Genomic DNA, 24,523 nt, shown 5'->3' with positions numbered 1-24,523 from the left:
TGGTCGGGTCTTGGCTTGGCCACATCGTTTTATGCATCGCACGCATTGCGCATCCGTACCATATCAACGGGGGATCGATAATACTGACTATCGGATTTCACCGATCTCCCGCCTCAAACATCATGGAGATAAAGTCCTGTTCCTCGTGGCTGGAAACCCTCGTGGCTGAAACCTTATCTTTTTTTGTTTTTTGTGAGATAATCTATGAATCATCTGGTGTGGATCGGTAGTGAAGGTCTAGAACTTTGCGCTTCTGGGCATTTCTGGGCGAGGTTTGCGTAAACTGTACTCTGCGAAATCCGTACGTGAACGACTTTTTTTGTCGCTTGACAAGTTTTGCGGATTCCTTTTAGTCCCGTGCCTGCCCATTTGTGTTTTATGCTCCGGAGGTATGTATTCTTCGGTAGTTAGGTATGGACCTGAACTGCGCCTTGTGGATGCCAAGGTACAGGTATGTGAAAAGTTGGTTCGGGTCAAACATATTTTGACCCGATACGAGACCCTATCCCGAAAACCGTCAAGTTCGGCCGAACCGAGCTGAGTCATCGGAACCAAATAAAGTCCCTCCGGGATCAATCAGAGGCAAATGGATCGACCCCGGTGGAATCCACAGCCAATCGCGACCCTCCCAGTAAGATGGGCCTCGGCGACTCGAGGCTCCGGGATCGATTGTCTTTCCGGCCCCGAGTGATCCACATTTTCAATAGCCAAGCCGAATGCACAAAGAATGATTCAATAGTGCTATCCATCTCGAACAATTTTAAGTTTTATGCGTTAATGCGAGTGAGAAGGGTCTGTTCCGGAACCAGCAAACATTTACTTAAATAATTCCCTATCCCACCTGTCACCTCTCACTTAGTTATTTTGTTTTGACGTGAACTTTCTTTCCTTCCTAGTTCGGCATTCCATTGCCTATCTCGGAATAATGTCTTCAGATACACTTACAGAAGACAAGATGTCTTCCGAAAGTGAAGGGCCCCTTTACGAGCCCATCTCCTTAATTGACCAAAATGAAAGAGATACCCTCACACGCATTGCAACGGAGCAATCGCGCCGACAATCCATTGTTCCTACCCATCGACTAGCATCTGTCGCAGAACACGATCCCGCTCTCAATCCTCAGTCCCCAAATTTCAATCTGCAAAAATGGCTAGCTGCGGCTATGACCGACGTTGGCAGAGATGGTCGAAAGGGCCGCAATATGGGGATTGTTTTCAAGAACTTGAATGTATATGGATCTGGTGCTGCTTTGCAGTTCCAGGAGACCGTGTCCTCCTTGCTGTCTTCTCCCCTTCGATTGCCACAAACGATCCGTGAATCTCATGCCCCTCGAAGGCGGATTCTTAAGGACTTTTCTGGTCTTCTCAAGAAAGGCGAATTGCTCCTCGTGCTGGGTCGTCCCGGTGCGGGATGCAGTACGTTCCTCAAGTCGCTGTGCGGAGAAACACATGGCCTGGAGCTTGATTCGGACAGTGTGATTCATTATAATGGTTAGTAACCCTTTTCTCCTCGCCTTTTTGCTTTACTAATGAAAGGATATAGGTATTCCCCAGTCGCGCATGGTTAAAGAGTTCAAGGGCGAGGTGGTATACAACCAAGAAGTATGCAAGCTCAAATATCACCTATCCTTCATTTGCTAACAATCTCCATTACATAGGTTGACCGACATTTCCCTCACCTGACAGTCGGCCAGACTATGGAGTTTGCCGCCGCCACGCGAACACCTTCCCACCGCTTCCAGGGTATGTCCCGCGCAGAATACGCCCGCTACATGGCAGAGGTCACGATGGCCGTCTTCGGCCTGAGCCATACCTATAATACTCGCGTCGGAGATGACTTTATTCGTGGCGTGTCTGGTGGTGAGCGAAAGCGAGTCAGCATTGCTGAGATGGCCCTCGCTGCTTCTCCTCTTGGTGCTTGGGATAACTCTACTCGCGGATTGGACTCTGCCACTGCACTGAAGTTTGTAGAGTCACTCCGCTTGCTTTCAGATCTGACTGGCTCTGCTCATGCCGTTGCTGCCTATCAGGCCAGTCAAAATATCTACGATGTCTTCGATAAAGTGATCGTTTTGTATGATGGTCGAGAGATTTTCTATGGACCCGCTGCGGAGGCAAAGGCCTACTTTGAAAATCAGGGTTGGGATTGCCCACCCCGACAGACGACTGGTGATTTCCTCACTTCGGTAACCAACCCCGGGGAACGTCGACCCAAGCCTGGCATGGAAAGCCAAGTGCCTCGCACGGTCGAGGACTTTGAAAATGCATGGCTCAACTCTGCCGAGCACAAGAGGCTGCAGGCCGAGATTGCTGCATATGAGGAGCAATATCCCGTTGAACAGGACTCGGCTGCTGCTATCGAGTTTCAAGAACGGAAGCGCGGTAACCAGGCCAAACACACTCGACCAAAGTCACCATATATCATCAGCGTCCCGATGCAAATCAAGCTCAACACAAAGCGCGCCTATCAACGACTTTGGAATGATGCCGCTGCAACTGTTTCAACCATTCTTACCAACATTATTATGTCTCTGATCATTGGATCTGTGTTCTACGATGCTCCCAGTACGACCGCCGCCTTCACAGAGAAAGGAGCCACGCTCTTCTTCGCAGTACTTCTGAATGCCCTCACAGCCATGTCTGAAATCAACAGTCTCTATTCTCAACGGCCGATCGTGGAAAAGCACAACTCATATGCATTCTATCATCCTTTCACAGAAGCTATTGCTGGTGTACTTGCCGATATCCCGGTCAAATTCTGTCTTGCCGTGGCTTTCAACGTCATCATCTATTTCCTGTCCGGTCTCCAGCGAGAACCTGGAAACTTCTTCCTCTACTTCCTGATTACTTTCATTGTCACCTTCGTCATGTCTGCAGTCTTCAGAACCTTGGCCGCAATCACAAAGACTGTGTCTCAAGCAATGGCCTTGGCCGGAGTCATGATCCTCGCCCTGGTCGTCTATACAGGCTTTGTGTTGCCGCGCCCATCCATGCACCCCTGGTTCGAGTGGATCCACTACCTGAACCCAATTTACTACGCCTTTGAGATCCTGGTTGCCAACGAGTTCCACGGACGCGAATTCCCTTGTTCCCAGTTCATCCCGTCATACGCGGACATGTCTGGCAAATCGTTTTCTTGCTCTGCCCCCGGCTCTATTGCAGGCGAGACAACCGTCAATGGCGATCTGTATATCTGGTTGAATTATCAGTATAGCTATAGCCATGTTTGGAGGAACTTTGGTATCCTCATCGCCTTCCTTGTCGGCTTCATGACCATTTACTTCGTGGCGTGTGAGCTGAACTCTTCCACCACAAGCACCGCTGAAGCATTGGTCTTCCGCCGTGGACATGAGCCCGCTCACATGCGTCGTGGTCACATGGAGTCGGGCTCCGATGTGGAAAAAATTGAGGATGCGCCGGTGAAGCAATCCACATCAGACGAAGAAGGCGATGGCGGTATGGGAGCGATTCAGGCACAAACTGACGTCTTTACCTGGCGTGATGTTTCCTATGACATTGAAATCAAGGGAGAGCCTCGCAAGCTTCTGGACCATGTCTCTGGATGGGTGAAGCCTGGAACACTCACTGCATTGATGGGCGTCAGCGGAGCCGGAAAAACTACACTTTTGGATGTCCTTGCTCATCGAACTTCCATTGGTGTTGTGACTGGAGATATGTTTGTCAATGGAAATAGCCTCGATGCTAGTTTCCAGCGCAAGACGGGCTATGTTCAGCAGCAGGATCTTCATCTTGAGACTGCGACCGTTCGCGAGTCTCTTCGCTTTAGTGCTCTTCTCCGTCAGCCGGCCAGTGTCTCGATCAAGGAAAAACATGATTATGTGGAAGATGTCATCAAAATGCTACGGATGGAAGACTTTGCTGAGGCAATTGTTGGCGTGCCCGGTTCCGGTTTGAATGTTGAGCAGAGGAAGCTCTTGACTATTGGAGTTGAATTGGCTGCTAAGCCGAAGCTTCTTCTCTTCTTGGATGAGCCTACAAGGTAAGTTAACCTAATCTGGTTTCTAATATTTGAAGTTACTGACTTTAATATAGTGGACTTGACTCCCAGAGCTCTTGGGCAATCTGTTCCTTCCTTCGACGCCTGGCCTCCCACGGCCAAGCAATTCTGTGCACAATTCACCAGCCTTCCGCTATTCTGTTCCAGGAGTTTGACCAACTGCTCTTCCTAGCACGCGGTGGAAAGACCGTCTACTTTGGACCAATTGGCGAACAATCACGGACCCTGCTGGACTACTTCGAGTCCCACGGCGCACGCACATGCGGAGATAGTGAGAACCCTGCCGAATACATGCTCGATGTTGTGAACAAAGGGAGCAACTCACAAGGCGAGGACTGGTTCGATGTTTGGAAGCAGAGCCAAGAGAGCAAAGGTGTCCAGACCGAGATTGATCGCATTCACAAAGAGCGCCAGGGAGCGACTGCTACTGAGGGCGAGCCTGTCAATCATTCCGAGTTCGCTATGCCATTCTGGTTCCAGCTGTGGCAGGTGACCTATCGTGTGTTCCAGCAGTACTGGCGCATGCCCTCTTATATCATGTCTAAGTGGGCACTGGGAATTACTGCCGGTCTCTTCATTGGATTCTCTTTCTACGACGCCAAAACATCGCTTCAGGGCATGCAGACTATCATCTACTCTGTTTTCATGCTCTGCACCATCTTTACTTCTCTGGTCCAACAGGTTCGTTACTCATTCTCCCAACATGTCTATATTAAGCATCTGCTAACCTACTCTTCAGTTGATGCCCCTCTTCGTGACCCAGCGATCTCTTTACGAGGTCCGAGAGCGACCCAGCAAGGCATACTCCTGGAAAGCCTTTTTAATCGCCAACGTCATCGTTGAGATCCCGTACATGGTTATCACTGGAATTCTGATCTACGCCTGCTACTTTTACGCCGTTGTCGGAATCACCAGCTCAGTGAGCCAGGTCACCGTGCTCCTGCTCTGCATCCAGTTCTTTATCTACGCCAGCACATTCGCCCAAATGGTCATCGCAGCTCTGCCCGACGCTGAGACTGCGAGTGCCGTCGTCGTTCTCCTTTTTGCTATGTCGCTCACCTTCTGCGGTGTCATGCAGCCCCCAACCGCCCTACCAGGGTTTTGGATCTTCATGTACCGTGTGTCCCCCTTCACATACTGGATTGGGGCCATGGCGTCTACCCAAGTCCACGGGCGTCAAGTCGTGTGCTCGCCCGCAGAACTCTCTGTTTTCGACCCTCCTTCCGGCCTGACGTGCTGGGACTATCTCAAGGATTATGCCACCAAAGCCGGAGGACAGGTTCTCAACAAGAACGCGACTTCGGGTTGTGAATACTGTCCTCTCACTATTGGGGATCAGTACCTCGCAACTTCGGAGATCTATTACGACCAGAGATGGCGTAACTTTGGCATTGTTTGGGCTTTCATTGCCTTTAACATCTTCATGGCCACCCTGCTCTATTACCTCTTCCGTGTTAAGAAGTGGGACATGGATAGTATGAAGAAGAAGTTTGCACGCTTTGTGCCGTCGAAAGCTTCCAAGGCCAACCAGTGATCTTTCCCCTTCATTCTCTTGATTCCTTTCTGTTTATTTTGTCTTCTACTTGTACATCTGTCCCTTATGCTCATGTTTCTTTCTGTCGATACCATCATTATAGACTCAGACTCTTCTATAGAAGCTACAATTTATACTAATTACCACTTACACCTGCTTCAATTCATCGAGAGCACCAAAAATATGCTGACCCAAGTTATCGAATTTCAAAAGGAAAGAGATAAATGTCTGCGCTTCTATATCAATTATTTCACCCAAGTATCAACAGCCACTTTCAGCGTATCCCTCAGCCACTCCTCACTGTATCTAGCAGACCCATCAAATCCATGCTCCCCATCTCTAACGGTAAACACCACCCCCTCATTCCCAGGAAGGCCCTTCGTAACCTGCTTCGCCCGCTCCACGAACCTCTCAGCACCGCCCATGGGAACCACGCTATCCTGACGACCTTGAATAACCGCAATACCACCGACCGGAATCCCCACATCCGGCTGCTCCAGCTTTAACATCGGATACAAGACTTCGCGCGGCACGCCCTCCGAGCCGCGTTCGTACACCTCCGCAAGCTTCCCATGCTCAAGAGCAGCAAGCATATACGTCAGCCGAGATGGGGCGGCAATAGACGACCGGGCCGTGCCGATTTCAGCAGCGCTTTCCTCATCGTGGAAAGCAGACTCAGGAACATGATGTCCGAAACATGGACGCGCTCGCGGAAGTCTGTAGTCATCCGAGCCTATGTCTACAGGTGGGTAACTGGCTGTCGCGGACCTGATCTCTTTCGGGTGCGCGAGCGCCAAGTAGATGCTTATCAAGCCGCCTGCAGACTCGCCGGCAGTTAGGATACGGTCTAGATCGAGCTCTGTCGACGTGGAGTGGGATGCTAGGAGGCCTGCGAGGGCCGGGGAGTGCACCCATGTCCAGAAGTCTTCGATGTCGGAGTAAATCTGGGCGCTGGTTCCCTCTGGCATGAGGCGGTAGTTTGGACTTATGATTATGGCGTTGTGGGCTAATGCCAGATCGGAGAGCCAGTGTGGCCAGAAGTCCATGAACAGTGAGTCACCGAAGACCTGGGTATGGGTTAAGATGTATGTCTTTTGGCTTTCTTGGAAAGTAGCTTACCAGACCGCCACCGTGGAAGTGGAGGATCACGGGTCGTTTGCCTGCGTGAGGCTTCTGGGGTACGAGGATGTCTGCTCGGATGGGGTGGTCTCCGACATGTTTGAAGTTGGTCTGGAGGACATCGAAGCCATCAAGCTTGGGGTCTGAGGGAATTGCCATGGTGTGTGAGTGCTGGATATGCGTAAGAAGTAGAATTGACTTCCAGCAGTGGGAATCGACCCGCTTATGTATGTTCTATGATATGGCCCCTCCCCCGGCGTTCGGTGTTCGAATGTTAAAGCCGGCGCGAGTGTGGGACCCGATCTTACTCCCAGGGCCCAAGTGAGCACTAGGGGAACTGGTATTCAACGAATCATGATTAGAGACAGAAGAGGTTCATGATTGCATGGATCCATTGGTGTAGATGCGAGAGAGCGGCTGTACCTTTCATCTGCTCTGATCGGCAAACGCTCGGACCAACAGCCGAGCTCTCGGAGATCTCCATCATCCACTCTCCCTGAACAGCCTCAAGCTCCAGACTCGATTCACAATGGATCCCGACGCCAGCATCCCGGAGCCCGCGCCCTCCGTCTTCAATTACGTACTCTCCTTCCTTCTCGTCGGCGTAGCATGGGGCTTCACAACACCCTTCATCCGACGCGCCGCCGCAGACTTCAACGCGCGACAAGAGAAGCAGTCCGGCTCTGCCCCAAACCGCGGGCGATCACAGACCCAGAACTCCGCGCAGCCTGGACTTGACGGGGAAGAAGAGGAGCAGGAATTGCTCACGTCGGACGAGCAGGATAATGAAGGCGTTCGAAGGCGGAGTGGGAGTCGGCAGCGTCAGGATACAATAGCTGCGGAACAGGACCGGAATGGAGATGAGGATGATATTCCTACGCCCGCATGGCAAAAGTCGCCGGCCCAGCAGTCGTGGTTGCGCGCCAAGATTACATCTGTTTTCTGGACCGTGGTGAATCTCCTGCGGACTCCGGCGTATTCCGTTCCGCTGGTGGTCAATTTGACCGGCAGTGTGTGGTTCTTTCTTCTGGTTGGGAAACACGGTATGTCGTTTTTGCTCGCTGTCTTTTGCGTAGTCTTGTGAGGCAGTATGCTGATGGGGTCATAGAGCTCTCGTTAACAGTTCCGCTTGCCAACTCGAGTGCTTTCCTGTTCACCGTGCTCGGGGAGTGGTACGTGGAGCGCAAGGTGATTGCGAAGGAGACATGGCTGGGCTTGTTGCTGGTGTTGGGTGGAATCGCTGTATGTGTTCATTCTAAAAACCAGACTGGTTGATCGGCTCCTGGCCTCAACCTACGTGCTTGACGATCGAGTACCTGTACCATAATCCGCAAGAAATTCAGAAAGATAAACACAATATAGAAATGAATGTCCTAGATCTACATCGAGGTAAAGCAATATGTTGATGAGTCAATTCCATCTATACCCCATCCAACCCAGTCCACAAAACCCATATCTACAGATACAGCAGAGAAACCCATCGAACAAATCCACCATGCATCCATGTCCGAGAAGAGAAAAAGGAAACAGGAAAAGCTTCAAAACAAACAAAATACTGGATACATCAACGTCGGACAAAATGCCGCGAAGGGTTCGTCACACATATTACACGAATTCAGATTCCATGCGATGGATTCATACCAGACCGGGCCCGCCGTGGTAATCGCAACTCAATCAACAGGGGATATACTGAGAACAAGATAGAAAAAGTGCAGCACGGTGGTTATGCAAGAGATTGCCGGAATCAAACGCCTCGGAACTGGATGGAAGTTAGCATCAAAAGTCAAATGAAAACGGGATTGAAAGAGGGACTCACCATCCGAACCACCAGGTACCACATCGCCCCGACAAACTTGAACATCGAAAGTGCAGCCACACTCCACAAAACAACCTCCATGTAGATGAGCGAGCGCTCGTTTTGCGTCAGGTCTAGAGAATTGCTGCTACTGCTGCTGCTCGTCTTGTCGAAGGTCTCCAGACCGGCAGCGCTCAGGACCACGGCGCCGAGGGCGAAGTTGCAGAACACCCAAGCCAACACGACGGCACTGCGGAATCCCTTGTAATAGTCGGCCTGGCGCTCCTCCTCCGAGATGATGGTGACCTCCTTGGGCGGCTTCGTGGCGAACTTCTTCAATTCGGCTTCGTACTGCGCGTTCAGGTCGCCATCGTCCTGGGGGATGTTGACGTCGACCTTGCCGCCGGGCTTCAGGGTTGCGGAGGGCAGTTTCTCGGCCTTGTCGTCGCCCTTGGTTCCCCACGTGATGTCGTGAGTGTTACAGAAGGCGTAGATATTGAGAACGTTGATGTAGGTCGGTGTCAGCAGGATGTACTGGATGAAAGAGGTGAACATGTGCCATGGGTCCATGAAGATGAAGGACGCAATAAACCACATGACGTAGGTCGAGCCAAGTGAGACAATGATCGAGAAGAAGGTCTTGTTGGTAAACAGTTGGCTGACAGTGAAATTGTTCTCTTTCACTTCCGTCTGAATGGATTTCACGGTCACAAACACTGCTGCGAAAGACAGGTATAGCATGATGAAAATCCAGAAGTACACCATTGTCATGTAGAACTTGTTCGACCCACCGGGTCGGTTACCGAGAGCCAGGACGAAACACGTTACCAAAGTTGCTAGGTAGAGCCATTCGAAGACAATACCCAGAATTTGACCAACGGTGCCTAGAAGCGCCTTGTCGCCCAGGTATGTCGTGAGAATGTGGAAAACCAAGAAGAAGTTACCGATACCGAACCACGCAAAGATCATCGCGACAGTTTGATAGACGAACTCGATCATCAGCGCGAATTTGCGGAGGAAGCTGTGATCACTCCGGAAGATCTGATAGAAGTGGGTAATGGCGTAGACAGCAGCGAAGAAACTACCGTTCAGCCAACGACGACGCTGGAGAATGAACTCCGCCATGCGGTCCGGCACGTCGGTTTCACCGGTCGAAGACTTGACGTACTGCAGCAGCCAGCGACATTTCCGCTTGGAGACGATCTCGAAACACAGGATACGATCCTCGGCCAGGTACATGTTGGCGGTGAAAATACCGGCGTTAGCACCGTGCATCTTCTCACCCAGGAAGTATCGTTCGAGTGGGCCCTGGCCGTTCTTGTCGTTCTGCAGAGCGACAAATCGGTAAGCAGAGAAAGCACCGGGCAACACAGTAATGAAACCGAATGCAGATTCCAACGGCTTGTCAAGAATATTGCTCAGCTTGTACTCAAAGTTCTGACCAGCCACCAGCGGGTTCAGCAGCTTCTTTCCCTTTGACAACATGACCTTGATCTCACCACAAGCACCACCACACATAGGCTCGACGTCGAATGCCTTCCACAGATGGTAGATCGAGTCTCCACCGGGTTTGGTACCGGCATCGAGGAGCACACAAATGTTAGGATCCAAAACGCGGCCGAACGCCTGGAAGAACCAGCGGTGAGAGTTGATCTTCTTCTGGTTCTTTTCCTTCAAACAGAAAATCAGCTGCACCGGCGGGCCCGCGCGGGGCTTCAGGTGAACCTGGGTGCCCTTGACCTCCAAGCCGACCTGGGTGGTATACTCGTAAATGTGCGCCGTCACGTCCTTGCCGTTGACCTGCTGTTTGGCAATTCCGTCCTGGTACACACCCAGAGCTGCTAGGACAGCACGAGTTCGCGGGTTGATCTTCGCACGACCGTCACTAATAATGCAAACCACGATCTTCTTCCAAGCATCCTTGCCCCAGGTTTTGCTGCTAGTGCGCGAACACATATGGTCAATGTTCTTGAAAACACCGGACATGGTGCGAGCGAACAGGAAATCGTCTTCGTTGTACATGGTCACTACAATGAACAGCTCAGTGTGGCGGGGTTTTGCGAAGAGCTTTTGGCGCAGAGTAAAGCGTTCCTCGAAGAAGTCCGCGGGATCGCAAGTCGCGGCTGAATACCGCATGTGAGTGAACTCATCACGACCGGGGGCTTCAGCGTGCGGCACCTGGCTGAGCAGTTTCGGGGCAATGGGACAATCAAGGACGAGGTTGCCATTGAACAATTGGACTTCCTTAACGGTCTTCCATCGTCGAATAGGTGCAGGGCTGGGGGTTGGGCGTGGTTCATCCTGGAAATCGCCGTTGTACGGGTCCGGCCCGAAGGGGTTTTCGCTAACTTGCAACATGGGCGCATTATCATCGTAAGGGGTTTGGCTAGGCTCTGGGTATGAGCCTAGGTCGTAGTCATCGTGCGACGGTTGGTAAGGTTGCGTAAAGTAGGCGTCGTGGTGAGCTTCGGGGTCGACCGTGTAATCCGCATACCCATAAGGTTGGTGGCCCTCGTAAGCTTCATTGTGACCGTAGGAATTGTGGATGTTCTCAACCGAGTACTAACAAGCAAAATGTTAGTGCCGTGCGGTTGCGCGCGTCCAATAGAGATACTCACAGTGGGTTGGTCGGCGAGACGATCGCTCGAGGGCATGGGCAGATGCCCCGTAGGAGTGTAGGGGTTGTCTTGGAGCTGGTAGGAGTTCAGGTGTCGGCCCGGAGAGGGGGTGCGATTGGTATAGCTGGTGACATGAGAAGGGTTCATCATGGGCTCATGATGCTCATCCCTAAAGGGATCTGGAGTAGGCATTGTCAGTCAGTCAGTCTGTCTGTCTGCCGGACGATGCTTCCAAAGCACAGGTAATCCAATCGCAAGACTTCGGTAGCTAGTCGCACCGCAACCATGCAAAGCACAATGTCCAGCACGATTTCAAGGTATTGTGTAATGCGCACAGGGCGGAAACGAAAAGGAGAAAGGAACTAACCAACTCGGTTGTAGGACATCGTCAGCGTCGAATTTGAGTTCGGCGGAACTGAGCCCGTCCTCAGGCTTGCTGCTAGTTGGTAGCAGGGGTGGCTCGGTTGGAGATTGCGCCAGGAAGCAGCAGCGAGTGGAATGTCTTCTGGCTTCACTAGCTCGACGGACGGGGCCCCAAAACTCTCGGCACGGTTTCAGAATTAACGAATGGCCCGAGCGAATATGAGAGGGCGGGGAGGATTCTGGGGAACGAAGAGGGGGACCTTGCCACACGATGGAAGCAAAGATTGAATGAGAAAGTGGCCAAGGACTCTGTTTACGACGCCCGGCTGATCGCAGATGAAGACGGAGGCAGGCAGACGAATAGGCGTTCATGCGGAGGCCCCACTGTGGCCTGTGGATAAATCGCCGACTTGCAGATAACACGTTAGAAATGAACAAGAAGAGAAGACCCTTCAGGAAGAAGACAAGAGACACAGGCAAGCCACTATTGCAATCAAAAATGAGCAGGGGAAAAGGCACCGCGAATCCTGAAACATGGATGGACGATCCACGGATGAAGATGGAGGCGTGTGATTGTGGTTGAGGTGGAGTTCTTTTCAGGTCACTGGGCCAACGGGAGGCACTCGAGCCACTCGCCACGACTCAGCCTCCGTGGCGCCGTTTTCGGATGATTTTCTTATTCTTTTTATAGCTAGGGTGACGGGACTATGAATAGAATATACATGGGTTCGACCCCGGATTGACCACGGGCCGGGTGAGACATGGCATCATCGTAGTTCATGTCATTGCTGTACTATGTACTATGTATATTCCACGAGACGGCAAGGGCACGAATCGCGGTGGCGTTTTAGGGCCTATCGATAACGAAGCGCCCCGCCTGGGAACTGGTAGCTACCACAAACCCATACGCCTACGCTCTCTCGGGTGAAGCAATCCCAATTACCCCGACCATGTCTCCTTCAGAACGAGGCCCCGTCAGCGTTTTATTCGTCTGCCTGGGCAACATCTGTAAGCCATCTCACTTTCTGCCTTGCCCTGTGCCTTGCGCCCCGCTAACACCTCGCAGGCCGGTCTCCCATGGCCGAAGGTGTCTTCCGCAATCTCGCCGCATCTCACCCCACCATCGGTGAGATCGACTCGGCCGGCACGGGTGCCTATCATACTGATGATCCTCCGGACTCTCGTACCATGTCGACCCTGCGCCGCCATGGTATCACCAACTACAGCCACGCTGCCCGCAAGGTCAACCGGGATGACTTCTTGAAATTTGACTATCTCCTTGCCATGGACAAGTATAACCTGCGGGATCTGCTGGATGAGAGAGAATACGTGATCTCGATGCTGCGCAAGAAAGCCGATGCCAAGTCTTCAGCGAAGAACACCCGCGCGGCGAAGGATGCTGAGTTGGGCGCGCGTGGCGAGGATGCCAAGGTGGCGGAGGTGCGCTTGTTCGGCGACTTTGGCAAGGCCGGCAAGCTGCATGACCGTGTAGGTGGTGGTGAGGTGGTCAAGGATCCGTACTACGGCGGTGCCAATGGGTTCGAGGAGGTCTACCACCAGGTTGTCCGATTCTCCCAGGGCTTCTTGGATTACGTGGAGAACGAGTAACAGTGGACTATCTAATTACACGACCAGACCAGGTCATAGACGGGGTTCGGAACTATAGACCTAGAGTGAGAGGTGGACATTTTCTTCAATGATACCCTGCTGTTTGTACATCTAGATCTTCGCTTCCACGTCTACCTAAATCGCTACCTCCAAAGCTTATAACCCGGCAGATTATTAGCCTCTGGCGTCTGGTGTCATATCCACAGCTGAAAGATTTTCCAACGTCTCGAGTGCTCATTTTTTTTCGATCGTATTGCTCCATCGATAGCTCGTGTATCTGGAGGTGGGTGTGATTTGTAAATTATTGGTACATGATAATGATACAGCACAGCATATATATATACTGGAGGACTGGAGGACGGCTGAAGAAGAAAACGTGGAGAAGGGCCTGGCGCAGGGAATATATGACCTTGGAAATGATGAATGGAATGCCCTGTAGCAATCGCGGGACATTCACATCAGACTCGTTCGCTGATCTTAATGGCAGCCCTGCACGCAAGTCGGATAACATCTACCAGAGGATCATACGGCTTTGCCTCCTTGGAGTCGTTGGCCACAGCGTGATCCAGGTGCTCGAGCTCCTCATCGCGAATTCTCCGGAAAGTGGACAGCATTTCCTTCAACTCGTCATCCAGCTCCTCTCCCCGGCGCTCAGCATCCGCCTCCCATGACAAAATCTCGCGAACTTGATCATTGTAGTGCGATCCAATTTCCGTTTCCACTGCTTCAGTGCACGCCATGGCCGCTTCACGGCCCAGCGCGGCGGTCGACCATCCCAAGAAACTGGCCGCCATCTCCCATACCGGATACATGGCGGTCGGGCGAACCTGATGCTTCGCAACAAGCTGGTTGAATGTCTTCAGGTGGCCTGCTTCTTGGTCGTACATGTGCTTCATCAACGGGCGAAGGTGTGGGTGAGAGCGGACCACGTGGGGGGTTTGGGCAGTGTAGATGAGGGTCGCGGCGAGTTCACCAGCCTGGTTGACGCGCAAGGCACTTTCGAGGAACTCTCGCTGCTTTTTGCTTAGGCTATATCGAGGTTTGGCGGTACCGGAAGGGCCGGTGGTAGAAGCATGTCGGCGTTGGGCGCGCACAGCCGTCGGGGCGAGGAAATCAAGATAGATTGGGGCTGCTGTCCGAGCCGGACGTCGAAATTGAGCCAAAAGGCATCGTCGTAGTGTAGGAATTGACTCCATCGTCCCTTATTGAAGCCACAGCAACACAGCTCCAGGGGCGAATTCGGTGGTGGCGGTTGATGAAAGGCGTGGCGCAGGCGCGCGCTTGTGGTCTTGGCACCACCTCGTCCTGGACCGCCGGCAAAGGCCAACTTTGCGATTGACATTCACGCCGATCCATCGACATCCTCAGTTCCCCGCCGTCGCCGCCTGTACAGTCTATCGCTTGCCACCGGGGACACCGCCTATATCGATATACGGGTCTTTGGTGGGCCATTTCGGTCTGGTGCCTCGTGATTCTACAATATTTTGCGCCTCCTCGCCAGGAGTGATTCAGCCTCACAACCGGCCCTGAATATTGAAAGGGACGGCTTATTGAAGGTCGACATTTAACGCGATTACCTTTGAAGGGCAGAAAAGGCCTCAGGCCGCATAAACTTATATAATGGCGGACGATTTGGATGCTGAGCTGCTGGCTCTCGCTGGTGACTCTGAGGAGGAAAACTCCCCTCCCCCTCAGCAGAAGGATGAATCACCAGAACCTTCTGGCTCCCCTCGCTCACCAGATCGTGATCGTTCACCGGCAGCCATGGGTGCCAAGGGAACTGCCAAATCTGCTCGCCGGCCGCGGAAGGTGAAGGATGAAGATGGTGAAATGTGAGTGTCGTCTTTTCTCACTTCCCATGGCACATTCACTGATATGACATTGTACATGACAGCTCCGAGGCCGATTCCCAACACTCTCTGCAGTCCGCCGCAATGTCTGAATCTGACTCCGATGCGGGAGACGCCACCGATGAAGAAGACCGGCCCATCTTCCCATATGACAAGCTATACTACTCCGCGAAGGAGAAGCAGGAAATCTCGGCAATGCCAGAGATTCAACGTGAGGAGCTTCTCTCAGAGCGTGCCCAGCAAGTCGATCGCCACAACCAGGATCTGGCTCTACGTCGCCTCCTAGCCTCGCGAGAGCGCGATGAACAGCGAGCTGCTGCTAAAGCCAAGCGCAAGGCCGGGTCCGCTGGCCTGGATGACAATCAGCGGAAGAGCTCCCGACAGAAGACGACTCTGGGTGGCCGCAAAGTGGGAGAAACCTCTGCCGCCATCGACGCTTACAAGCGTCAGCGTGAGCAGAAGGGCAAACGAGATGAACTGCGCCGCCGCGATACCCCACAATCCCGCAGACGCTCCCGCTCGCTGGGCTCTGACATGTCCGACGAGGATGTCGAAGCCGAAAGCGACCTCGAACTAGATAATCGCCGCTCGCCCTCCATACCTAAAGACGACCCGCCTGCCGAGCTCCGGGATATCCAGCGTGCTCGTGTTGGCCGCAGCAACTTTGCCCAGGTCTGCTTCTACCCTGGGTTCGAAGATGCCATCATGGGCTGCTACGCTCGTGTCAATATTGGACCCAATGCGGACACTGGCCTGAACGAGTACCGCGTCTGCTTGATCACAGGCTTCACTACGGGCAAGCCCTATGCCATGGAGGCTACAAATGGCCGGCCCTTTGTCACTGACCAGTATGCCAAGATGGCACATGGCAAGGCAATCCGCGAGTTCCCTTTCATTGCCTGTTCCGACTCCCCCTTCACTGACGTGCGTTACCTTGTCCAATATGATCTTGCGTTTATGACTGACTTATATGTAGACTGAGTACAACCGCTACCGCAAGACTATGGCCGTTGAGGATGGCAAAATGGCCACTCAAACAAAGCTGGCCTCCAAGGTCGCTGATATCAACCGCCTGATCAACCACCAGTTCACAGCCGCAGAACTGAACGAGAAACTACGCAAGCAGGGTACATTTGACGCCAAGAAGGATGTTCTTCGTCGTGTTGACCTGGAGCGAGATCTCAAGTTCGCCAGGGCCAATGGTAAGGAAGACGAGGTCGAGAAGCTGCAGAAGGAATTGGATCAGATTCTCAACCCTAATCTCTCCTGGGGTACCACCCTCCTGAAGCCAGCTGCCGACAAGACGCTCTCCGAGGCAGAGCGTGTCCACCTGATCAATCTTCGCAACCAGAAGCTCAACCACGAGAATGTCCGCCGTGCACAAATCGAAGAGCGAAAGGCTGCTCGCAAGGCCGCCGCCGCAGTTGCACGTGGCGAGGCCTCTACCGATCCTTTCATGCGTGTCCGAACCATCGCCAAGACTCACCACGATGTCTCCGACAAACCGAAGGAAGAGATCCTGCCTGCTGATGGCACTCCCGTCGATACCCCCAAGGACGCTTCCAAGCCGGGTACTGATAGCCCTTCGGTGGCGACTCCCAATTCTGGTCTGACTCCGAAGAAGCCCAAGAGTGGTTTTATGATCAGCTACAGGAAGAACGACGACGAGGCCATTGGAGATATGGACCTGGGGATTGACATTGACATCTAGGTATTTGTCTTGTTGATTTTGATTCTATTTACCAGATTTGCGTATCAGCCTTGCCAGTCGTGTACACACTAGAGGATCTTGCGGTGGATGCAGAAAACGGCTTCTTTTCTTCTTGTTATTATCGGGAATTGGCGCATGGGCTTTGCGGCGTCTATTCAGAAAATCTTTATGGGAATCTGTTTTGTATTATGAGCACAATAGCTACGGAGCATGGGCAGCACAGTTTGCGAATAAAATCCACTTGTTAATAGACAGCTCGCATCAGACAACTAAACTACGAACTGCAGCCCATTTTGGCGAATGCGCAGCTTAGGGCTGGGGGCGATAAGATAAGATCACGTGGACGGCCCAGCAACGCGAAGCACGCGCATCGCGTTCGGACTATGCGCCCTTGGGATCTTCCCACCACTGCAATTCCTCAATTCCTCCTCTTTCCTTGACAGTGGCCCCGGTGTGACCTCTGAGACCCTCAAATAGTTCACTGTTCACGATATTCCTCCTCACACATCCAACATGTCCTCACCGTCCACGCCGCGGTCGACGCGCTCCGCGTCCTCCGCTGGCAACTCGCCCAACATTCTCACACCAGGACAGAAGATCAAAGCCATGATGGCTGAATTCGACAGTGACTCAGAAACCGAATCACATCACATGAAGACATCACGAGCAGTCTCAAAGCTGGAATTCATTTCCAAAACCACATCAACCTCCGAGACGCGTCAATCAAATCACCTTGCCGACTCTTCAGACGACTCAGACGACGCAGATGACTTTGTCAGACCTAAAGGGCGTATGGCATCGCGCATGCAAGGTAACTCCAATGCCTCCCCCGAAAAACACACAGCTTTCTCCCGTTTGTCCAATGACCTGCGGAAGGAACAAGAGCAAGCGAGGAAGAAAAACCCCACACCCGAGGAATCTAGCGAAGATGATCTCCCCGCTGCTGCACTTAATCGAAGAAGCAAAGGCAAAGCAAGACAATCGCCAGCCCTGGGCAGTCAATCTCGCCGTTCACCCTCTCGTTCTCGGTCCGCCTCTCCCTTGTTCGTTTCTTCGCCGGCGACGTCACGCAATGAACCCACCAATGACAAAGATGAAGACGAAGAGATTGAGGAGCAACCGAAGTCTAATGCACGCTTCCTTGCTCTCGTTGCTCTAAAGCGCAAGGAGCGCGAGGAACGCGAAAAGATCGAGGCAGAACAGAAAGCTGCAAAGCGTGCACAGATGGAACAATTCAGCTCCGAGATGCTTTCCGGGGAGGACAGTGAGGCTGATGATCCCGGCTCGGCTCAAAGGCTGAGCCAAAAGGGCCGTCAGCCGCGCAAGGCCAGCAAGAAAGCCCTCGAGGAGATGAGCCGGGAGACCCAGCGGATGAGCCGAAACATGCAACTGGCACATCAGGCACAAACGAAGAAGAAAATCACCAAGGAAAGCTTTTTTGCTCGATTCAACTTTATGCAAACGGAGACCCCCGCTACGGAGGCTCCTGTAGCAAATTCGTCATCAACGGCTGGCTCGCAACACTCTTCCGATGGTGAAAACGCCCAAAAGAAAAATGACACACCTCATACCTCGCCTGTTCTCGGACCCTCAGACGCGGACAAGCCTATGACAGACATCTCTGTCCAAACCCAGTCCGAAATCGGCGGGACTGACAAGAACATGGAAACCACGGGGCCTACTCTAGATGAAGCCTTCGTCACAGCCCATGGTGCGCTCAAGGAACTCAAAGAGCCATTAGCTGCCGCTGCCGCCTCTACAGAGCCAAAACTGGATACGACTAAGCCCATGCTCGAGCCGCGCAAGACGAACCAACCATCGGTTCGTGTTTTGATGTCCAGACACGATGTTGCCCAGCACAATCAGGGTGATTCGGATAGCGATGATCTGGAGGTGGTCACATCTCCTGCCAAGGCTCGTCGCATTGCTGCTTTCGAGAACTTGCCCACTAGACAGATGCAAGAATCCACATCGATGACCAGACTCAAGGCCTTGGCACACTTGACATCTCCCACCCGCAAGACTACTTCCATGACTTCCGCCGAACTCTCTGCCAGTTTGCTCTATAGAGCTCGACAGCAAGCTGCCAAAGAGAGGCGCGAACGCATCGAGGAGCTCAGGGCAAGGGGAGTTATTATTGAAACTGCAGAAGAACGTGTTGCCATGGAAGATGATGTCGAAAATTTGGTCGAGAAAGCCCGCCAGGAGGCTGATGAAATTGCTCGTCAGGAGAGAGCTGCCAGGAAGAAGGCGCAAGGTCTCGATGAGGATGATGAGGATGATGACGATTTTGTATTCTCTGGTTCTGATGACAACGCGTCTGGCGAAGACGACGATGAAGACGATGACGGCATGGGTGTCAATGGGAAGCTAGGATTCCTTGACCAGGAAGCCGACGAAAGCGATGAATCTGCAGATGAGCGGAGGGAAATTGCGCCCTCTGACCCTGAAGACGAAGCCCCAGGGTCTCGGCGGAAGCGTCGAACCCGTGTGGTTAGCGACGACGAAGAGGAAGAGGAACCACAAGTACCCTCGACTCCAGTCAGACCACCACCTTCCAATGCACCTCAGTCTGCTGAGCGACCCCAGTTCCCCGGAATGCGGACTCCCAACATGTCTATGGGACTGACTCAAGCGTTTGCTGGCACTCTGGCAGATGAAGATGTCGCGAGACAGTCAGGGTCCGCACCAGCTCCCTTCTCTCTTCCCGATCCAGGCCGACCCGTTCCCCGACTACATGCCGAGGATTCTGAGATTCTTGTTCGAGACAGCCAGGAACAAACCCATGAATCCGACTTGATGTCCAACTACAACCAAAACATCGCCAGAGTGTCCGAGTCTCCTGCCAACCACGGCTTCTCGCAGTATTCCCAGCTTCCCGACCCGACTCAAGACGAAGGCTTCGTGTTCTCTCCATTCGACCCTGCCAAGCGTTTCAGAGAGACACCGCCAGTATCGACTGTCGATACCGTCCTCGTTGGCCAGAGCCAGTCACCAATTGCTGAAAGAAAACGCAAGCAGCTTCGACGAGGCCGTGCAGCTGATCTGTCCGTTGTTGACGAGGAAGACAATGAAGGCGACTTTGAGATCAACGCCAACGCCTTCAATGTGATGAAGAAGGCCAGCAAGAAATCAACCGTCCCCTATGATAAGAAAAACAGCAAGGCCAAGGGCATCGTCGACGAGGCTGCAGAGGAATCCGAAGATGAATACGCTGGTATTGGAGGTGCCAGTGACGACAGTGACGGCGAAGAAGATGCCTACGATCAGCAAATGATCAATGACCAAAGTGGCGAGGTTGCTGATGAGCAACAACTTGCTGCCTTGAATGCGTACGTTACGTTTACCAGCTTCGAATGATTACCTACTGACACAGATCGACAGTGACCACCAACGGAACCGGGATGAGAAGGATGTTGCCAAATTGATGAGGGATATCACGACTGGCGCTCTCCGTCGTCGCCGCGGTGGTGGTGATGATGACCTCGACCTGGACGACTCCGACGACGAACGTCTAGCACGTCGTCGCGAGAAGCAACGCGAATTTGCCAAGATGCGCCGGGCTCTTCTTGCGGATGACAAGATCGGTGAACTTGCCGAGAATCCCAAGAAGGCCGCGTTTTTCAAGGCCATTGAGGACCGAGAGGTCGAGGACGACTTCGATTTGGACTTCCTGGAAGAGGGTGGTTCTCAGGGCGAATCGCAGGATGTTGCATCTCAGGAACAAACCGACGACAGCAAGAAGCGCAAGCGACCCTTGGAGCCTACTGCTGAAGACGCTACTAATCGACCTCCGCCTCGTCTTCGCCGCACTCCTGCCAGTGCAATGTCCAAGAAGCCTGCCACTCTAGCCGAGATCCGTGAAACATTATCCTTCCTGACAGAGACCCCCGAATACGATTCGTTCCACGACGACGCTTCCATCGATGAGGACGAAGGTGCCGAAGAGGGTGACTCGAACACATCCGGCACAGACGAGGCATACTCGGAGGACGGAGCGTCACAATCCAAGGATGGCTTCGCCGTTCCCACCAACCCACGCCGCACTCGCCGTCCTGTCGTTGACCGTCTCGCGCTACTCCGCCAAGCATCATCCAACTCAGCCACTACCTCAGGATCTACCAACACCAAAATGGCCTTCCACAGTGGCGGCAGCTCCGACGGCCCCATCGGATTCCGTCCACCACAACTTCTTCGCCGCGTCACTGGGAGCTCAACTTCATCCAACTCCAGCACTACTTCAGCCAACCGCATCACCAAGCCTGGTGCATCTGGTCCGAAGAAGGGCGGTGCCGTCAACTCTTACACTGCTGCACGTGAACATGAGCGAGAGAAACAACTCCGCGTGAAGCAGCGGAGCGGTGGCGCTAACATTGCTAAGCTGTTGAATAAACATGCTGGTGGTGGACTGGGTGCGCTTGCTGGTAAAGGACAATGGGATTGAACGAGTACACTTTTGTTACGTTACAATTGCTTTTTCACATGGCGTGGGTTCTACATATGCTCCGGGATAGCGTTCAGTGATATCCTTTATTGGGATGGGCGTTTGGGGTTATCATTTTCTATTAGATGTATGTAATTTGAATAAGGATCGTATATCCTATTCGGGTTCGAAACAGAGCAAATATGGTCGAACTGTGTCAACGGTATCTTGGTTCTTCAACCTACAGGTTCCTTTGAGCCAATTTTCAGCTCGTCAATTAAATCCACTAATGAGTGAATAGTCTTCGCGGGATGCTGTTCTCCATTTCCTCGAGGAAGCAGATAACTCTGCCAGCCCGCATCAATTGCAGCACGATAGTCCTTCTCATAATCATCGCCGACATGCACACACACCCAGTCATCCATCTCACCCTCTCCGGTAAGAACATCGCCAGGCTGTGCATCATTGTTCGCAATCAACATCGCCTGCCGTTTTGCGACATCGAAGATCAACCGATTCGGCTTCTCCTCGCCAGCCTCGTAGCTAGTTACCACCAAATCTAGATCAATATTTGACCGGTCCTCGCTTGAAACTCCAGTACTTTGCGCTTTGCGCTGCTCAAACCCAGGTAACTGCATACTCGACAGATCCTGGTCCGCGCGCATGTCACCAACCCGCACTCCCAACGCCTTCAGCACAGCGGGGACCCGATCATCCGAGTTGGATATCACACCCAGCACAACGCGATCAAAGCGTGTCGACGCGCTCCTAATCTCCCTCATCCGCGCAAAGAACGGCGCGACATCATCGTACAGCGTATATCCCCCTTCCCCAGCAAAGCGATCAAGCAATGCATCCACCATCCCCGATGGAAGATTCAATTCCTCTTTAGAGCCCTGCGCAGGACCGGGATCCAAAACACGGGCAAAACTACCCCGGATCACCTCCTCCCACCATTGCCTCGGCCCACCATACTTCCCGCGAAGAACATCGGCACGGCCGTAATTCGGATACCGGTTCGCTTGCGCGCGGAAGACGTCTTTGAATGCGGCTTTGAGTTTGGATGGGGTGACGGCGGTGCGCGAGAGGCCGAACTCGTGCGCGGTCGCAGCGTATTGTTCGGGGACGGATGGGCGGGGGTAGAAGAGAGTTCCGAAGGCGTCGAGAGTTAGGAGGAGGGTGCGTGTACGTGGGCGGGAGGGTGAGATGGGGCGCGCGTGGATGGGTGTCATTTCTGGGATGTTGGAGGTGACGCGCTCAATCTGATGCGGGAGATTGTGGAGATCTTTTGATCTTATCTCGCCGATCTTCGCTCGCTCCGTGTTCGAGTCGGTTTTACGGTCTACTTTCCAAGGGCTGGAAGATGCATACTGTATTCATGAAATGGAAATGATTGAGAAATAAATACCTCTAAGGGTGAATATGATATTTTCCATCAAGATACCTGGCGGGGTAGGGACGTGGTACACAAGGAGTATACAGTCGATATATGGCAGCCTTAACAGATCATTCATTATCGTAGCCTGTTGCAAGCCACACTCCATACGTAATCCATCATTGCGAATGCAAACACTAAACATCGTTATTCCCGAGAACTCGGCTTAGACTACGCGAAACGACTGGTGGATCACCGCTGGCGTATGACGCGGCTTGACCACCCAGACGGCGCTAGCACCAGTGATAAGATTATCGTCGGAGATTCCTTTCAAGCTTAAAACTTGTTGATCCCCGTTTCCCTTCTCAAAGGAAAGAAAGGCGAACATTCATCCAAGATGCGCCCTCTCTCCGCCCTGGCGGTATACTCCCTCTTCGGGCTATCGGCTGCATCAAGCACCGGTCCGGTTGTTAAAAATGCCAATCACATCTTCAACGTGATCCACGACTCTATGCGCCAATGGGGTTCCTCGCTGCATCACAATGGGGTTTCCTTTTTCCTCGTGACCGTTCCTGCTGGGACGCAGCTTTATCACGGCACGTCGAACGAGAGTCCGGTTAATGGAACGGAATGGCTTGCTTTTGAGCCGGAGCATGCTATGGTGTTTGCACGACCGCGTAGACGGGCACCGGGAGGTGGCCCTGATGGTCCGCCGCCGCCAGGTGAAGTTGATGATGAGGATAAGCGCCGGGAGGGACATGAGGAGCTGCGTCGGAGACATCCTCATGGTCAAGACGAGACACACCCCGGTCCTCCACCTCCACCCTTCGAACAGTTCGACGAGAACAAAGCAGGCTACCTCCACACATACGCAGCAATGAAAGACCTCCGTCTTTTGTATATCGATGGCATGTCCGCCGCCAAGACACAGAAAGGCACACTCGACTCGCAGGACGTACTCCTATTCAATGGCACCGTCGACAATTCACGAGGAAGCGAACCAAGAGGAAAAGGGCCGAGAGGAGAAGGTGATCGTGCCCGCAAGGCATGTGAGATGGCAGAGGATGACTGGGCCGGCCGTGTCGACGGCGTACTGCGCATGGAAGCCGGCTTTGAGATCATCCTGTGCATGTTCGAGCGCGATCTGATTCCCGTGAGAATCACCCAAGTGAAATCGCGGACCATGGATGAACATGCAAGAGGCAACAATGGCTGGGAAGAGAAGGATCACGGTCCTCCAGACGGCGGAAGGAGAAAGGGCCCTGGACCTGGCGGGCCCGACTCGTTGCGGTGGATGCGCGCTGTGACTGCGCGATACCAGGACATCGGTGCAAACAGAGTGTCGGTCAACTATGAGAACTTCGTGACTGCATTCTCCCATGACGTCGACCTATTCCCCAATGACTCGGCATTGCCACGGCTGGAACACTTATCGCATTCGGAATTGAAGCCTATCCAGAAAGAGGTCACTGCACTTGTTCTCACTCACGACGCGAGAGAATCCTCCTGGAACTGGCGGGCAACGGCCGATGCCATTGTCACTCGATACAGCGACGAGTTGACGTATCTCGCCTCGAACAAGCTTGCGACAATCGAGGCTCTGCATGACCACATCGAGGTGCTCTTTTCGCCGTTTGTCGACTACAGCGAGCGTGATGCATTGCTCGAGGCTGATAGATGTGCTACGCAGTTCATGCCTGTGTCGTTGCAGGGCCCGAAGTCATTGGCTGCGCGTTCTGTGTACAGCGTTGCTCACACGGTCTGCTCCACACTTCTGGAGGTTTGGGTGGAGCAGGAGCTAGAATCAGCACGGGATACGCTGACTGGTTTGATTAGATATTTGGATTGGACGACATGGAAGGAGTGCCGCGGCTGTGAAGTTAATGAAATCTGCGTTATTCCGATCTGGCCAATGGGGACTGTGGATGATTACGATAATCCCCAGTGCAAGCTTGTTTCCAATCCATACGACGGAGATGGGGAAAGTTATTGGGGAGGAATGCATCGTTAATGCGTTAAAATTCTTAGTTTGTTAATACAAAGTTGAAATTCTGAACCAAATTCACTACTAGCCGCGAACCCTAGACATTACAATCGAATACAACTATAT

The 24,523-nt window shown here is 52.8% G+C and overlaps 10 protein-coding genes across 10 annotated transcripts; 6 read left to right on the top strand and 4 right to left on the bottom strand.

The window, feature by feature from the left end:
* Positions 1-955: 955 nt before the first annotated feature.
* N7498_007189 (putative ABC multidrug transporter) lies at positions 956-5,551 on the top strand (the record flags this gene model as incomplete). The annotated part of the gene is made up of 5 exons (XM_058454251.1): positions 956-1,490; positions 1,543-1,601; positions 1,658-3,999; positions 4,053-4,698; positions 4,757-5,551. The coding sequence occupies 5 exons, from the start codon at positions 956-958 to the stop codon at positions 5,549-5,551; spliced, it is 4,377 nt and encodes a 1,458-aa protein (XP_058306500.1).
* Positions 5,552-5,796: 245 nt separating this feature from the next.
* N7498_007188 (uncharacterized protein) lies at positions 5,797-6,829 on the bottom strand (the record flags this gene model as incomplete). The annotated part of the gene is made up of 2 exons (XM_058454250.1): positions 5,797-6,618; positions 6,671-6,829. 2 exons carry the CDS (start codon positions 6,827-6,829, stop codon positions 5,797-5,799), a joined length of 981 nt encoding a protein of 326 aa, XP_058306499.1.
* A 370-nt stretch (positions 6,830-7,199) lies between these two features.
* Positions 7,200-8,003, top strand: N7498_007187 (uncharacterized protein; the record flags this gene model as incomplete). Its single annotated transcript, XM_058454249.1, has 2 exons — positions 7,200-7,713; positions 7,779-8,003. 2 exons carry the CDS (start codon positions 7,200-7,202, stop codon positions 7,943-7,945), a joined length of 681 nt encoding a protein of 226 aa, XP_058306498.1. The 3' UTR covers positions 7,946-8,003.
* Positions 8,004-8,414: 411 nt separating this feature from the next.
* Positions 8,415-11,553, bottom strand: chsA (chitin synthase I; the record flags this gene model as incomplete). The annotated part of the gene is made up of 4 exons (XM_058454248.1): positions 11,451-11,553; positions 11,084-11,262; positions 8,487-11,027; positions 8,415-8,429 (listed from the first exon to the last, which is right to left on the bottom strand). Exons 1-4 carry the CDS (start codon positions 11,467-11,469, stop codon positions 8,415-8,417), a joined length of 2,754 nt encoding a protein of 917 aa, XP_058306497.1. The 5' UTR covers positions 11,470-11,553.
* An 802-nt stretch (positions 11,554-12,355) lies between these two features.
* Positions 12,356-13,054, top strand: ltpA (tyrosine protein phosphatase LTP1; the record flags this gene model as incomplete). The annotated part of the gene is made up of 2 exons (XM_058454247.1): positions 12,356-12,454; positions 12,513-13,054. The coding sequence occupies exons 1-2, from the start codon at positions 12,397-12,399 to the stop codon at positions 13,052-13,054; spliced, it is 600 nt and encodes a 199-aa protein (XP_058306496.1). The 5' UTR covers positions 12,356-12,396.
* A 458-nt stretch (positions 13,055-13,512) lies between these two features.
* On the bottom strand, positions 13,513-14,250 carry N7498_007184 (demethoxyubiquinone hydroxylase family protein; the record flags this gene model as incomplete). Its single annotated transcript, XM_058454246.1, has 1 exon — positions 13,513-14,250. The coding sequence occupies one exon, from the start codon at positions 14,248-14,250 to the stop codon at positions 13,513-13,515; it is 738 nt and encodes a 245-aa protein (XP_058306495.1).
* Positions 14,251-14,674: 424 nt separating this feature from the next.
* Positions 14,675-16,800, top strand: N7498_007183 (RNA polymerase-associated protein; the record flags this gene model as incomplete). The annotated part of the gene is made up of 3 exons (XM_058454245.1): positions 14,675-14,886; positions 14,949-15,828; positions 15,881-16,800. 3 exons carry the CDS (start codon positions 14,675-14,677, stop codon positions 16,613-16,615), a joined length of 1,827 nt encoding a protein of 608 aa, XP_058306494.1. The 3' UTR covers positions 16,616-16,800.
* A 328-nt stretch (positions 16,801-17,128) lies between these two features.
* N7498_007182 (uncharacterized protein) lies at positions 17,129-21,059 on the top strand (the record flags this gene model as incomplete). The annotated part of the gene is made up of 2 exons (XM_058454244.1): positions 17,129-19,947; positions 20,000-21,059. 2 exons carry the CDS (start codon positions 17,129-17,131, stop codon positions 21,057-21,059), a joined length of 3,879 nt encoding a protein of 1,292 aa, XP_058306493.1.
* Positions 21,060-21,274: 215 nt separating this feature from the next.
* N7498_007181 (uncharacterized protein) lies at positions 21,275-22,270 on the bottom strand (the record flags this gene model as incomplete). The annotated part of the gene is made up of 1 exon (XM_058454243.1): positions 21,275-22,270. The coding sequence occupies one exon, from the start codon at positions 22,268-22,270 to the stop codon at positions 21,275-21,277; it is 996 nt and encodes a 331-aa protein (XP_058306492.1).
* Positions 22,271-22,810: 540 nt separating this feature from the next.
* Positions 22,811-24,424, top strand: N7498_007180 (uncharacterized protein; the record flags this gene model as incomplete). Its single annotated transcript, XM_058454242.1, has 1 exon — positions 22,811-24,424. The coding sequence occupies one exon, from the start codon at positions 22,811-22,813 to the stop codon at positions 24,422-24,424; it is 1,614 nt and encodes a 537-aa protein (XP_058306491.1).
* Positions 24,425-24,523: the final 99 nt, after the last annotated feature.

Source organism: Penicillium cinerascens (genome assembly GCF_028974065.1).
Source record: "Penicillium cinerascens strain IBT 15544 chromosome Unknown contig_9_segment0_segment0, whole genome shotgun sequence".
NCBI classification, from domain to species: Eukaryota; Fungi; Ascomycota; class Eurotiomycetes; order Eurotiales; family Aspergillaceae; genus Penicillium; species Penicillium cinerascens.
This window is presented reverse-complemented; position numbering and strand designations above follow the sequence as displayed.